This window comes from Typopeltis vanoorti, chromosome 19, assembly GCF_054136105.1.
Source record: "Typopeltis vanoorti isolate ZY-2024b chromosome 19, IOZ_Tvanoo_1.0, whole genome shotgun sequence".
Classification (NCBI taxonomy): domain Eukaryota; kingdom Metazoa; phylum Arthropoda; class Arachnida; order Uropygi; family Thelyphonidae; genus Typopeltis; species Typopeltis vanoorti.
Window position 1 is genome coordinate 46,800,777 of NC_143567.1, and position 16,484 is coordinate 46,817,260.

The 16,484-nt window shown below is 34.2% G+C and overlaps 1 protein-coding gene across 4 annotated transcripts in view; it reads right to left on the reverse strand.

Moving 5' to 3' along the window:
* Window positions 1-1,680: 1,680 nt before the first annotated feature.
* Window positions 1,681-16,484, reverse strand: part of Cul5 (cullin 5) — a 241,247-nt gene continuing 226,443 nt past the window's right edge. For all 4 annotated transcript variants that reach the window (XM_090409605.1, XM_090409608.1, XM_090409606.1 and 1 more), the window contains 2 exons: window positions 15,575-15,698; window positions 1,681-2,921 (listed from right to left, as the gene is read on the reverse strand). In XM_090409605.1, coding sequence (XP_090265731.1) covers window positions 2,727-2,921; window positions 15,575-15,698 — 319 coding nt within the window. In that variant the 3' untranslated portion in view covers window positions 1,681-2,726. The remainder of the gene's footprint in view (window positions 2,922-15,574; window positions 15,699-16,484) is intronic.

Consider the following 16,484-nt stretch of genomic DNA (forward strand, 5'->3'; position numbering starts at 1 on the left):
GCCAATGTCATATGTCAGAAAACATGACATTGACAAAATAATATGGTTTTTTAATCTTCAATAAATATCTATATCATTGTGGATTAAGCACATTTATCTTTTCATACTCATACTTTCTAATTATTTTAATATTTTTAATATATTTTAATGCATTGCAGTTATGTGTTTTGTGGCCCTAAGTTGTAAAAACTACTTTCATATCCTCATTCATATTTTCCTTGTAAATAAATAAATTATTCGATTTCTTTAATTACTGCTTTTATAACTCCAGTTATACTCACTTCATAATTTGCACCTTTCTCCGAAACATAAATATGCAGTCTTATTATATTTACTTTGAATATGTTTATTAAGGTGAAAGGACATTTAAGACTATTAAAGGCAGAGATTAAAAGAGTGCTCCCTCCCTATAAAACTTATAGGCCATAGATAAACAAATAATCTCTGGACACAAGAACAATTATTTCAAAAGAGAATTCTAAACTACAAAGAAAATTTTCTGCAAGTATTTCATTACAACATACAAAATTAAATACCATCTGAAAAAAAAAAAAAAAAACTTTCACCATATTTGACAGATTTTACTATCTAGCAAATATGATAAGAACACAACCATTAAAATCCAAACAATTTCATATGATCTAAGAAGCCATTTTGTATACTGATGTTGGGGGATGGATGATTTTCATCACTAGAGACCACTACTTTGCTTATTGAAAACATGAAATGAGCAGCATTTGCAGATTATCTAACCTTTGGTCTTGCCACTAAATATATGATGTATACTTTTTGCTGAGTGGAAATCACAAAAAACAATTGGGTTTGATGTCTTCCACTAAACAAAACAATAAATTAAAGACCCTCAATTAAGGATGTAATTAATTTTGCTTAGTATGGCTATCATATCTGAAATCAAACTTATGAAAGGTCAATTATATAACTGTTCAAAACTTTTGTCCTGAAAGTGATACGTCTAACTAAATCTGTGAATCAATGTAGTAAAATTTAGAGCGCATTATGAAAACTTATTAAATTTTTGTTAATATGAAAATAAAAGCATTTTGAAAGTAAGAAATTGACAATATCAATGCATATATCACAGGATATTTTGAGTAAGTGATGCACAGAAATAATATTCCTATACCTACATTTCAACAAAAAAGTGAAAAATGTCTGTTATATTTTATATTTATGACTATAAATATATTTATATATTTCTAAACTCTAATATTTTTGGCCAGAGAATAAGCAAAAATCAGTAATAATATTAGATTATGGTAAATTCATTGTTTTACTAATATAAGAGATATCCATTAAAATTTCAAAACAACCAGAGTTTTTGTTGGAATAAGAAAATATAAATTAAAATTATAAACATTATAAAATGTATAATAAAACAAATACATTTAGCACTTTAAGGATTTTGAGTTCACTACAAATTCAAATCATTATGAACATTCTATTACTTCTCTAACGAATCAGTTTAGTTTACAAAAAAAAAAAAAAGCCTTAAGAAAGAGGCTTCTATCCCATATATTATGAATACCACCATTCTTTATGTCACAAGTAATCCTAACAGAATAGAAATTTGTAATATAAGTTTTAATTGTTTTGGAGACAATGTTACATTATGTATCATCACGAAGAAATTAGAGAGGTATTAATAAAAGGGTCATGTGTGTGACTCTTAACCATGTTATTTTATTAACATTAAAAACTTTATACATCCAATATTCATGGTGTATATAGTAATAAAATTTAATACAAAAGTTACCTTCTTATCATCTCCCAAACATAACGGTCTTGATGCTGAGAGAGAGATGCAACTGAACATACTTTGTAATAATGCTTCCTCCTCCACTTTTGTGCAATTAACTGATATACAGATAAGGATCACACATCTGTGATTTAACACTGACTTTTCAATAATTTTAATACTGGAATGATATAACTTATTCTATATTACTTCTTCTACACCAGATTAATCAAAACATACTGCTTAAATTCTTTAAAGGAAACTATATTAACAAATTATCATGGTTACACAGTCACTTACCACCACCAAAACGAAATTTGGATTGGGGTAGTAAACTTACAAATAGTAAAAATTTATAGAGAACTGACTAGGGACATATTGAAATTATGGTAACATAAATCAAGAAGCGCTTTACAAATTTCCTAAAGTACATTTTAAGGTAAAAACTGCACAAAGTTAGCAATGAACCTAAGGAATTTATAGATCTAATTAGATCCAGTATGGTATTTCTTAGTATACAAAAGATGCAGAAAACTCTGAACAATTTACATTGGTTGTAACATACAACATTTGCATTTAAATAAGGTATTTCTATGCAAGATATCTTTACATAACTCAGTAGTTAGAATTTTTGTCCATAGTCAAATCAATAATCTTGAAGGGAAGGGCTGAATCACTCCATTATTCAATTGATTCATTTTTTATTCAGAATGAGCTGCTGTATAAAGAGAAGGTAAAACAAAGGAAACACGATGTTTTGCATGTCCACCTCAGAGCACCATCCACTTGTCTGTAGCTGAAAGGCAACACACGGATCATCACTTCAAACATTCAGTACCTTACATGGTGTAAAATAAATACTGGTTAGGAGATGTAGAACATGCTCCACCTGTATCAAAGTGACATTACACCAAATGGAAGCAAGTGATAAAGTCACTTGCTTAATTTTTTTTTTTTTTTAGTATATTATTTAGGCCATATAGATGAATACATTGATGTTCTCTTCATCTCGCCTCATGTATTTATGTTCTATTAGCCACTCTATCTGTTCTTTGATCATTTTTTTGGATGGGAGAAACATATTTTTAAGGATTTCTACTAGTTCTGTTTGTAGTTGGGCATTGGTGATTCTTTTCCTCATTTTCATTATTTTTACTATTGCTTCCTGCAATTAAAAAAAATCCATTAGACACAAAACATATATTTTCTGCCAAAAAGTACATAAAGCAGCTTTAACTTTTTATTTACAGAGTTGAATAAAGGTGATTAAAATTCAATTTGGTTATCTGAATTACAAACGAATACATGAGATTAAATATATTATGTTTGTCAACTGCATGTTTTAAAGTAATTCATTTTTCATATCAGCTATAGTGCTTTGTAAAATAATTCCTTGAATATGTATAAAATTTAAATAAATATTACATGCATTAAAAAAAATCTCTTCCCCCCATAGCCCCACTGAAGTAGGGATACGAAGAAAAGGGCAGCTGAAGGAAGTTGTTCTGAGCTCGAATCTAGTCGCCAACTAAAGGAACTTTTTCTAACCCTGTCTTTGACTGGTTCCCAAGTTAGTCAATCTCTAGTAGAGGAAAGCAGGATTTTTATTCCTTAAACTCAAGAAAATCAATCACAGAACCCACACTATTTCAGACAATAATATACTGTGGTAGGTTAAGGGAGTACCAGGTGGCAGTACTTTTGCTTCTCTTCACCAGATGCCATTCATAATTAGTGATAGTCTCGAGCCAGCTATCACTGATTGGCTACTGGTGGAGACTGAACTGCTCCCGCAGTCTTCTCCAAAAAGTTAGAGAGGAATAAAACATCCTCAACTACTCCCTACAGGGGAATAAAAGGCATTAGATCATTATCCTCAGCAATGAGGGAGAGATCAAAGGCAACTCATAATTAGCCATAGCTAAAGATCTAGCTTCCCCTAACTCAGAGGTTTCTAAACTTATATACCTTGTGCTCCTACTTTAAAATATTTTATCAGTTTCACTCCTTCCCAGAACAATAACCTGATATGACATGAAAATACTATGAATATGTATAAACTTTTCAGATATAAAATACTGTTGCAAAAAGTTGGCTTCTCGTATGTTATATTGTTGGTAATTTTAAATGTATTTACAAGAACATATATTTTTATTTACTTTCTAAAATTAATGAGGCTTTATGAGTGAATTCTACAGTACTATATAACAACTAAACTACCTCAACCAATTAAAGGATTTTAAAAATGTTTTTCCTTTTCCATCTGTTGTTAAAATAATGCTTCATACCAACAACTTGCACTCCCTCCCCTACTTTTGGAACCTCTACCCTATCCTAAATAAATATGACCACTTCACACTACTACCAGAAATATGAGAGATGCCATCCAACAATCAAGCTCTCCTTATTGCACCCACAGAGGACATTAGTTACGACTGTAAGATTATTAGTGTTTCATTTGTTTACCATCTGTGTTTTACGCATACATGCATGTATCTATTAAGCCAATATTCGAAGGCAAGATAATGGATTAATAATCAACTAAGTTTTATTTAATTATTATCTCTAAGCATCTTTTCTTCGATTAAACATATCACTCATGCTCGTGATAATCAACATCTAAGTATCCATACGAAAGCCATAAACAATTATAAGGTTCTTCCAAAAAAAAAAAAAAAAATTGCTTGGTGATAAGTTGTGCATTTATTGTTGTCAAAGAGATGTTTTTTTTTAACATCCCATCTTCCCTTTTGTGTTAAGTTCAATGACCTAATGTAGTCAAGTATTATGACCTCTTAGAAACCTTATGTTAAGGCAATCACACTGTCTACTATGGCTGTAAACTGCATGTGCTCTTCTGGCCAGATTACCTGTTTTCACCTTTACAAGGGATGAAAAACCCAAGTTTTCAAGAGCAAAACTTTTCCACCTCCATCATGAGACCAGTTAACCCACCTTCAGTTGAAAAAGCCCAAATAAAAGTTTTGCATTCTAGATGGAATTCAAACCCAGGTCTTTTCATCAACCAAAGGGCATTCACATTCATATTCACATTGACTGAGCTATGGAGGCTCCTTTTGTTAATATTAAGATTTATATTTAATTAGAGCATTAACTTTAGTTTAAGCATTTCAATAAAAAACCAACTCAGTATATTTTTAAACTGAATCAGTTAGTGTGTGTGGCGAGAAAGCAACAGCAATGGTTAGCTCTTTTGTTTAACTTACATAGAATTATTTTGTGTAAGATACACTCATTAGAAATGTGAGCAATTTATAAATTGCTCACATTTCATAGAAAGAAGAGAATGATAAGAGAATTCATTAATGTGTGGTAGACAGAGTACATGGTGGTGATAGAAATGAGTGAGGGAAATAATATGGAAGTAGAAGAACTAAAAAAAAAACAGAAGAGCATAATGTGATGACAAAAATCTCAGCTTCAATGAGTACTTCATCATACAAAACATGAATATGACATCGGGGGAGTGGGGTTGCAAAAACACTACTGGTAGGAAAAGGTTGGAAAATGCCTGGAGTGTGCTGGACAAGTGAATGATAAAAGCGTGTTTTCCGGGAGCAAAGATATCTGACATAACCAAGGCTATAGGTAAGCAGATGGAACGAGGAGAAGATATGATTATATTCATTGGAACAAACAACTTGAAGGAGATAAATGAGAGAGGATATTTTCATATCCTTTCCCATACCATATTCATCTCCTTCAAGTTGGTGGGTGAGATGAAAAAGAAGAGCATAAGAGAGAAGAGTTAAGATTATGAGCCTGGTGACCAGGTATGATATGAACAGGAGCTGTGATTCTAACAATTCAAGGTGTAGAGTGTGGGTAAACGATAATGGTTGTCAATTCAATGTTAGTTGTTAGTAAGTGTAAAGTTATGTACTTTAGCATGATGTGATATCCACCAGCATATTACACTCAATGGACAAAACATTAGAGTAATGGTTAATGGAAAGTTGACTGGCATCCCCCCCCCCCCACACACACACAGAGTGAACAAACCCAAACTGAAAGCAGACGGTAAATAGGAAGACATTGGGGCTTCCCAACAGTGTCTTGCAATTGATGCACATGGGTAAATGTGACGATCTTAGTGACTTTGATTGTGGATGTATTATTGGCACAAGACCTCTTTCCACTCCCTTGGAAGCTTGCAAGAGCTGAGACTTATATTAAACAACTTTGTCAGAGGCTCTGCCAGTTTTCTTGCATATTGTTGTAGCACATGAACTGACATTCTATTCAGCTCTACTACTGTATATACACTGATATTTTTCAATATGGTGAGTACCTTCAGTTCATCTACCTCAATTCTCATGTCAGTCTGTCACATCAGTAACTGCAAAGTCACCACCTGGATAATATACCCTTGCAAAAGTGATCACTTAATAACTTAACTATTTCTTCTGCTTCTGTCACTTTCCTACCATCAACAGTAAGTTATCTTTCTCTTATTTGCTATGTACCGAAAAAAACTCTTTTGGACTTACTTTGCTAATTTTTTCTCAAATTCTGATTACTGATTTGTCTCGTATCCTGATTCTGATTAGTTACCCTTCTTTATTCAAAGTTTCTTGTTGTATCTTGAAAGTGTGAAGATACTGCTATCAACAATAACACTGATATGTTCACTAGTTCAGGATAAAATTATTACTGATATAAAATTTCACATATCAGTGTAAACTGATATGTGAATTTAAATTATTCCACACAGAAATTACATAATTATATATAATAGTCATTTAATGTATATTCTAATTAAAAATAAAAAAATTATATTATTCTCAGTTAGGTCATTTGTGCTTCACCTTTTCAATTATGATGCTAGGCAATTTACAGCTTAAAAGCTTCAAAAATCTGATGGATTAATATTACTTAAGCTTCATAAAAATTACTTGCCTTTTACACATGACTAGTTTTTGTTTGTATATAAAAGTTTTAATGTTTGGTTGGTACAAATCCTGAAACACACCCCAACTCAACATCGCCAGAGTTCAAGATCAGAACTATCAACATAAGAAGCCAGAATGGCAGAGAAATAGAGCTAGCTCAGGAATTGGATAAGTACCAGATCGACATAATAGGGATGACTGAAATATTCATGGAAAAGAATGAGTAGCCATAGCACTCAACACTAAATACGAGGCTAATCTTCTTAAATGACAGGCAATATCAAGTGGAGTGATGTGGGCAAATATCAGAAAGGGGAACTGGACGATGAGACTTATTTGTGCCTATGGTCCCACAGAAGGTTCTACTAAGGTCGAATTGGAGGAAATTTTTTCAGCCTTTAGAGAAAACAACTGGCACAATGAAAAAGGAAAAGTTGGTCCTTGTTGGGGATCTAAAGAGCAGAGTAGGAAATGATTCATACTCTGCTACTGAACAGATTATTTAGCAGATTCTGTGTATTGTCAGACATACAAAAATATTTTGGGAAAATTTGGAGAAAAGAGCAAAGATAATAATAATAGCAAATACCTATTGGATTTCTGCTCAGGACAGGGACTGGTTATTATTAACATAATGTTCCAACATAAAAATGTGCACAAATTGTGTTAGTAAGAGGCAAGGAATAAGAAAAGTCTCACTGACTATGTTATTGTTGATAGTGATGTTTTCTCCCTGGTGCAGGACACCAGAGTGTACAGAGGATTTGAAATTGGAAGTGATCACCATTTAGACTTGAGCAGGATAAAACTGAATTTCATATTGAAAAGAAGAACATGTAAGAAAGTTTTAAAGCGAATAAAAGTTCACATCTCTCATATGTGAACCATAGACTAAACTAAAATACACAAACATCATTCAAGAAAAAATGAAAGTATTTGGGAACAGGAACCAAACCTTGGAGATTAAGTGGCAAGCCCTGAAGAAAACATTGATTGATTCAGCCAGAGAGGCATGTGGTGAGTTTGTCAGCAAGCATAGAAAAATCAGAACTCCATGGTGGACACAGGAAGTTAAAGAGGCAGTGAAGGAAAAGAAGAAAGCATATCAAAAGTTCCTGGCAAATAAGACAGCTTGTGCTCTTAGAGAATACAGAGACAAATGTAAGAAAACTAAACAAAAGTCATGGGAAGATTTTGGTAAGAATATAGAAAATATGTATATTATTTCTGGGAAAACTCCCATGTTACTCCTCTTTATAAACTATTATAATTACAGCTATTTTGCCTGCTTCAGTTTAGGAGTACCCCTGTTTAAAGGTCATTGGCTATTTACTCATGGATTCTTAGGGTATTATGAGTGTAGATGTACTAAAAAGTATATGTAGCCTAAGGAATAGAAAATTGCACATACCTTTTTCTGGGTGTTGTGGCTTTTCCTCTGTCTGCGATGTCGAAAACTGCAGAGTGTGTGTGTGTGGGGGGGGGGGGGTGGCAGTTTGGTAGAATAAGTAAGAAAAACCTGGGTTTTTTTCGTAATATATAGAAACATATACTTTTGTATAGGGTGGGGAAAAAGTGAAAGGGTTAATTTTTTAAAATAGGGAGGGGGAAGGTGGTTGACAGGGTCTGGACCGTTTCGACTATTCGTGGTCGTCATCTGAACACATTGGGAAAGTGGAAGCTATGTCAGGTCGGGTGGGTGCTTCTGCTTTAGAGGTGTTTGTGTGTGGTCGGGGTTGTGACGCTTCCAAACCTCGGAGATTATGTAGGGCCTGTGTACGTTGATAGAGTTCACGTCACACTTTATAGCTATTGTTTCCGATATTCTGAGCATTGTTTCATTGTCTTGTCTGTCTATTATGATGGCCTTGTCTATCTGCGGGGTGTGTTTTTGTTCAAGGGCGTGAACAGCTATTTCCGTTTTTCCTGTGCTTTGTATACGATTTTTCTTTTTGATATTGCGTTTTTTAGTGTTTAAATGTTCTGGAATAGGGATGTTACAGTCACGGAAGTGTTCTTGTAGTCTTGCCCATAAAGACCTGATGGTGGAGCCTGTGTAGGTGATGTCACAGTCTTTTTTTCCCAGAAATAATATACATAATTTTCTTGTGTCTTATAACCATACAACCCCTAACATTGGCTCTCTACTCATAACTCCCCCCCCCCCACTCGATCACAAACACCATTAAAAATAGCCTTCACCTAACGCACATACCAACATAAGCATATGTCATGGTCGCACGTCACATGTTCAATGAGTGCATAAACTTTACAAAAAGTACATACCAAAAAAAAACCATCCTAACATACACCGCTCAAAAAATACACATAACTTTCCTCAAAAAATGCCTCGATCACAACATCACACCAAAATTCGCGACAGTACGCGGCAACAGCACGATTCACGGAAACAAAAAAATCTGCTACCGAGCATCCCATGCCCTCATAAAACAAGCCATAAACAACAGATTTAAAAAGAAACAACAAGCATATTCATACATTCACAAAACAAAAAACAGATTGAAACAGCTACTAACAACTAACGAATGGGCAGTTTTTTGGGATAATACCCAATCGCACATCAACGACTACACGCTATTATTAGAAGATCGACACGCAAAGAAATGGTACACACTAACAAACACCCAATACAACAATCGCGTTGCTTCCAACCCTTCGGATATTTCCGCCTTAGAACCAACAAAAAACAATTCCATTATCAATCTATCACACCACAATCTCACGCCCGACGAAATCACCATCCTGAACAAAGGATTAAACTTTGGTGTTTCCCCAAAATACATACAAAACAGAGACATCATTACCGAAATGCAAGCGAAATTAGAGTATGACCCTAACAAAGAAACAATATTCCACAAAATTAACAACATCATAAACAGTAAAATAATAATTAAACCCAACATCACCCCCAACTTACAAGAAGCCCTTTTATCCCTAAAGAAGAACCCGAACATTATTATCAATAAAGCGGACAAAGGGGACACCGTAGTCATCACAAACCAAGCCGATTACCACAACAAGATAACAGCCATCTTAACCGACCCACACACCTACCGAAAAATACAAATTGACCCCACCTCCAACCTCATAAAACAAATCAACGATACCCTACACATCCTAAAAAATGAAAATAAAATTGACAAAACCACACTGAAAAACACAATCCCCCGCACCACACGCACCCCTTGTATGTTCGGACAAATAAAAACCCACAAAGACGGGTACCCGATGAGACCAATAGTCTCCTACAAAAATACCACCACAGCCCCTTTATCAAAATTCGTAGCGAAACTCCTCAAACCATTAACCACAACGTCTAACTTCATGATAAAAAACACGGACGACCTTTTCAAAAAAATAAAAAACCTAACCATATCCCAAGAAGACATCCTCACTTCTTTGGATGCGGCCTCTTTATACACTAACGTGGACGTCCCCAGAACTTTAGACATCGTACACACACTACTCACAGAAGACCACACCCTACACTCTCGTACTAAACTAACGCCCATTGACATTATTAACTTAATAAAACTAGTAATCTCGGCAAACTTCTTCAAGTTCAACAACAACATGTACATACAAATCTTCGGACTCCCCATGGGCCAAAACATCAGTGGACAACTAGCGGAATTATTCCTGGCACATATAGAATCACTTCTACTCCACCCTTCCCCCCGGCATCACCTTTTATGGCAGATACGTAGACGATATTCTGTGCATTGGTAATCCCACATACATCACCACCTTAAAAACATCCCTAAACAGCTACAGCAACAGATTAAAATTCACCACAGAAACCGAACAGAACAAATCCATCAACTTCTTAAACTTGACATTAACCAGAACACACAACAAAATAGCCACGAAAATATACCACAAACCCTCACACATCGGAAACTACCTCCATTTTCACTCATACCATCCGTATTCTGTTAAAAAATCCGTCATCTTATCACAATTCATAAATGCTTACAAATTTTCAACCAATCAAAATAGTCTAAACGCTGAAATAAAAAAACTAACACAGATCTTCTTAAATCGCAACTATCCTACACAACTGATTAACTACGCAAACAAGACGGCAAAAAACCGCCAAAACAACCCAAGTACCAAAACGAACTTCCCTACACAAAAAATTATCAAACTACCATACACTCAAAACACATACAAAGCCTATAAATACATCTTCAAACATACTGACTACAAACTGGTATTCACCACAAGCCAAAAACTGGCAAACCTCCTAAAATCCACCAAACCTCACACACAAAAAGAAATATTTGAACAGCACAATGTAGTCTATAAATTTCCCTGCCAAAAAGACTGTGACATCACCTACACAGGCTCCACCATCAGGTCTTTATAGGCAAGACTACAAGAACACTTCCGTTACTGTAACATCCCTATTCCAGAACATTTAAACACTAAAAAACGCAACATCAAAAAGAAAAATCGTATACAAAGCACAGGAAAAACGGAAATAGCTGTTCACGCCCTTGAACAAAAACACACCCCGCAGATAGACAAGGCCATCATAATAGACAGACAAGACAATGAAACAATGCTCAGAATATCGGAAACAATAGCTATAAAGTGTGACGTGAACTCTATCAACGTACACAGGCCCTACATAATCTCCGAGGTTTGGAAGCTTCACAACATAAAATTGAGGTCACAACCCCGACCACACACAAACACCTCTAAAGCAGAAGCACCCACCCGACCTGACATAGCTTCCACTTTCCCAATGTGTTCAGATGACGACCACGAATAGTCGAAACGGTCCACACCCCATCAACCACCTTTCCCCTTCCCCCTCCCTATTTTAAAAAATTAACCCTTTCACTTTTTCCCCACCCTATACAAAAGTATGTGTTTCTATATATTACAAAAAAAACCCAGGTTTTTCTTACTTATTCTACCAAACTGCCTACCCCCCCCCCCACACACACTCTGCAGTTTTCGACATCGCAGACAGAGGAAAAGCCACAACACCCAGAAAAAGGTAAGTGCAATTTTCTATTCCTTAGGCTACATATACTTTTTAGTACATCTACACTCATAATGCCCTAAGAATTCATGAGTAAATAGCCAATGACATTTAAACAGGGGTACTCCTAAACTGAAGCAGGCAAAATAGCTGTAATTATAATAATAATATAGAAAATAAATATCAAGAAGGTGGCAAGATATTCTGGAGGTTGTTGAAGAAGCTCAGAAATGGAGGAAAGAGTGCTGTAAAAGGAATTAGAGATGATAAAGGTGACATGAAAACTGGAGAAACAGATATCCTTGAAGTATTGTTAAAGTTTGTGATTAATAAAGTTCCTAAAAGGAATTTAATTTTTGTCACAATTTAACAAGTAGGAACCTTTAATAAAAAAAAAAAATACATACTTGCATCTAAGTATGAAATACAACTGAGAGTATTTGTTAACTCACATAAGAAAATTTGTTGTAATATGATGAAAATAAGATAATTAAATTATAGAATATTGGTCATAAGAATTTTGCATGTAAAGGCTCGCTGTTAAACAATTGAAACAAGGGATTAGGTTTATGTCAATTCTTAGAAAAGTTTGATAAGCTAATAAAGTTTAATAAATGTGACTCATAGGGTTAGCAAGAAACAAGGTAAGGTCCAAGGTCAAAGCTCCTGATTTTGGACATCGCCACGAGCAGACGGCCCGCAGGAATCTTTGGCAGAAAAACGCCACCCTAATTGGTCACGGAAAGCGTATCCAGACATCTGGGGGGGGGGGGATTAATTGCAGAAAGTGCCAGTAGGGGTCATGGTATAAAAGGGTTCACACCAGATTTAACAGACAAGGATGTACATTATCCCCTCTGTTATTCATTATCTATATGGATCACATTATGAAAGAAAGTGGTATTAAAAATGATATCAGAATTGGAGATGTTAATGTCAGCTCTTTGCTTTATGCAGATGTTATACTTCTAAATAAATCCACTACAAGTTTGCACGATTCCTTGACTAAATTGAATAACTGTTGTAACAGCTATATGGTATGAAGGTCAGCAATAACAAGACAAAGACAATGAAAATAGGCAGAAGCATTGAAAATATCAACTGCATTGTGAATGAAGAACCTATAGAACAAGTAAAACATTTCAGCTACTTAGGTATGATTTTTTAGTGAAGATGGTAAATTAAATATGTAAATAGACAACAGAAATCAACAAAGCTGGTATGGTAAGAAGTGAATTAAATAAATTTATATGCAATAAGAGAGAAATTAGTCAAAACACTAAATTAGCTGTACACAAGACAGTGTTCGAACCAATTTTAAGTTATGGATCTGAGAGCTGGGTTAGAAATAAAACACTTGACCAAAGACTAGAGACCGCAGACATGAGAGTCCTGAGAAAGATTAGGGCATGAAGAGATGGTATCAATGGCAATATCATATTAAAAACAAATCTATTAGGAAAGAACTTGACATTGTTAGTATCCAGGAATGTGTTAGCAGAGCTAATCTCAGGTGGTATGGTCACTTAAGCAGAATGGGAGAGGAAGGGTTAGCAAAATAAGTGTTCTCTGTCAGGTTGGTAAGAAAAAGACCAAGATTAAAACCAAGATATATGTGGATTGATACAGTAAAAAGTGCCTTAGAAGATAAAAATATAAGATCTGATAAGATCTGAATTACAGGTAACAGATTGATTTGGAGAGAAATTGTTGATAGGAAGTTAGTAATGATGCAAGTTTTTCATGCAGTACTATCATATCCTGTATACCAGTGCTTCCCAAACTTCTGGATGCCAGGGCCCCCTTTGCAAATATTAAAATATTTCACAGCCCCCCCTCGAAAAAAAATTGTAATAGAGAGATATATTATTATAATATTTATTGTATTTATATTCAATACAAAACATACACAGCGAATATTGCAAAAATCAAATGCATATATTACATTTTTTGCCTCTTACCGTTTGGTTCTGAAGACGATGCAGGCTGTTCTGGTAAAATATGAAATACTGTCCTTTTTTTGAGTCTGTTTCTGCTTCCTCTGATTGTTCGCGGGATTTTTTTATTTTTTTATCAGCCACTTATCCATCTTAGAGTTAAATTTTTTAACGTAGAATAGATCAAATAATATCACCACTTACCGATACTGGCACATCACAGACTGATAACATGAAATTAGTGAATATTACCTGAATAAGGGAATCCCCGGACCAGGAACATTTTTCTCTTTTGTGACTTTTCTCCCTTTACGGTAATTAAGCCTAACGCGAAACAGACAGCAAAGGCAGGTTATTAAAACGTGCATATGATTGGTGGGGTATTAACAAAAGATCACGCAACCGAAAGATAAAAGCATAACTGACAATTGAGTTGAAATGTTAACTCTCTTCAACCGAATTCCATATGTGAAACTGCCATAACATTCATTATATATATATATATTACTTAGTTTTAACACTTTTATGAATTTTAACACGTTCGGTTGAATTTTATTGTTGCCTTGGGAAATCGAACTCACACACATCTAATTAATAACAATAGTTTTTAGTTACTGTGTTTGCCCATGCAACATATGGTTTTGTTTCAGTCTATACAGCATAGTTTCTGTATGAGGAGACATGTGATTCATTAATTGTTGTCTCTAATTGCACTATTTGTTGAGAAATATATTACACAGACTCCTCATACCTTATTCACTGGCATAATAAAAGTACTTGTTTTTATTGCCTCTGCAGTATAGTGGCTGTTAGGGAGGGGTGTTGTTTACCACTGCAAGTGAGTTACTATCTCCCCACATGAACTTGTTTAAGCTTTTTTCATGTGTGAAGTATATGCGAAACTTTTATTGGTAACAGAAAACTAGCTCTGATGACAGTGATAATATAAAACGAGTTTTGATATGTATATAAAGTCAATATCAACAGTCCTTGATTACGAACGCATGATGAAAGGGACAGGAAGATTTGGAGCTTCCCTGGAGAGCATTCGAAGTAAATACAATTAACCACTGCTTTGAAATGAAGCATATGAATAAGCAATATTTACTAATATTCATTAAGGCTGAAATACGCAGGAAGCAAAGTTTGTGAACCAACATCAATGTGTGAATTTTTCCATTAAAATATAAAAAATAACAAAAAAGAAATAATAAATAATAAAAGTTAAATACGTTTCTTTTAAAATAAAAAAAATCTACTTAGTCTTAAAACATTTTAAATTTGGTTTCATTATTTCACCCCCCCATCAACAAAACCTATGGCCAACAAGGAGGCAGCGGCCCACAGTTTGGGAAGTGCTGCTGTATACTCCTCGAGGGTACATATCAGTAATTTGATAATGATGGTGTTTGGTTGGCTTTTTCACAAGAACCACACTTAACAACTGCAAGATCATGTACTATGATATTGTACTACTATGAAAAGGTGATCTGAGGACCTTTTTTTGATGCAAGTTATATCTGCTACTGCCAACTCATCAGAGAATAGGTAGGTTTCCCAAATGAATACAAACAAAGGAGTGATAATGATCAGTCAAACAACTGTCAGAATGGGCAGGCAGAAACTGCTATTGAAAATTCAAAACTCTCTCTCTCTCTCTTGAGAAGACCAATTTCAATGCAATAAAGCGTGCAATACCACTGTTAAGGTTAGTAGTGTACTTTGGTACTGCATAAGGACTGTTCTTGAGAGAGAGAGATTTTTGACTTTGCCATAGGAGTTTCTGTCCATTCTGATGACAGCTGTTTCACTGTAGTGTGAAGAACATAGCTAGAATTTCAGAAGTGTAAATGTTGCTAGCCTTTTAGACATTCAGCAAAAGATTCTCACATAGGTAAGCTATACTTTGATTATATATTATAGTTTGCACTTAAGCTGTCAAATAGAAACTTACCTGTGTTCTTAATATTCTAAGTTGTACTATACTTTCATTATCCTCTTCTTTACTTTTTTCTGTTGAAAGTTGAAGTCGTCCTATAAGATTAACTTTTCCCCTTTTTTGAATTCTTCCATTTTTGCTATAAATATAACAAAAAAAAAAATATTTTTTCAGATTTATCATCCAAAGATATATGTGTATATGTGTGCACACACATACATATATATATATATATATATATTAAAAACTCGCTGTATAAAAAAAACAGTCAACTAATTTGTATTGTATAAGATCAAATTGATTTGTTATTAAATACATAACAGAACCGGAAATAAAATACCTCTTCACTGTAACAAAAGGACATTCAGTTGCAGCAGAGCCTGCTAAAAACTAGAAGAATTTTTGTTAAATGACAGAAATCCATTATTGTATAGAATCAAATTATGACAAATATCAAATCCGAAGCTTTTTAACAAAATGAGAAATAGAATTATGTGGATACAAAAGAGATTGAATTTTGTCAAAAAAATTAATTAATTAAATAAATAAAAATATATTCTTTACTTTTGATCTTTTCAAAATCTATCTGAATTTAACTTGTTCGTAACTACCAACTTTGAATATGGACAGAAAAGTGGAGAATTCTGATGCAAGTCAGTTTCAATATGTTGTTTTCTGTGTCACTAATGTGATTAAATGCAAGACAAAGTTCAATCAAAGATAGGAAAAATAGAAATCGTGAAGATCTGATTTGGCATTATTATAATATAAAACAACAGAAGGCTGAGAGTGTCTATGTAAGTACTGCTCCATAAGAAAAAGAAATCAAGACCATGTTGTGATCCAAATTATCTGGAGAAGAGGCTGTGTTGGGTTGACTGCAATCACAGAGCAACTAAGATCACGTGCTTGTGTATATTCTATA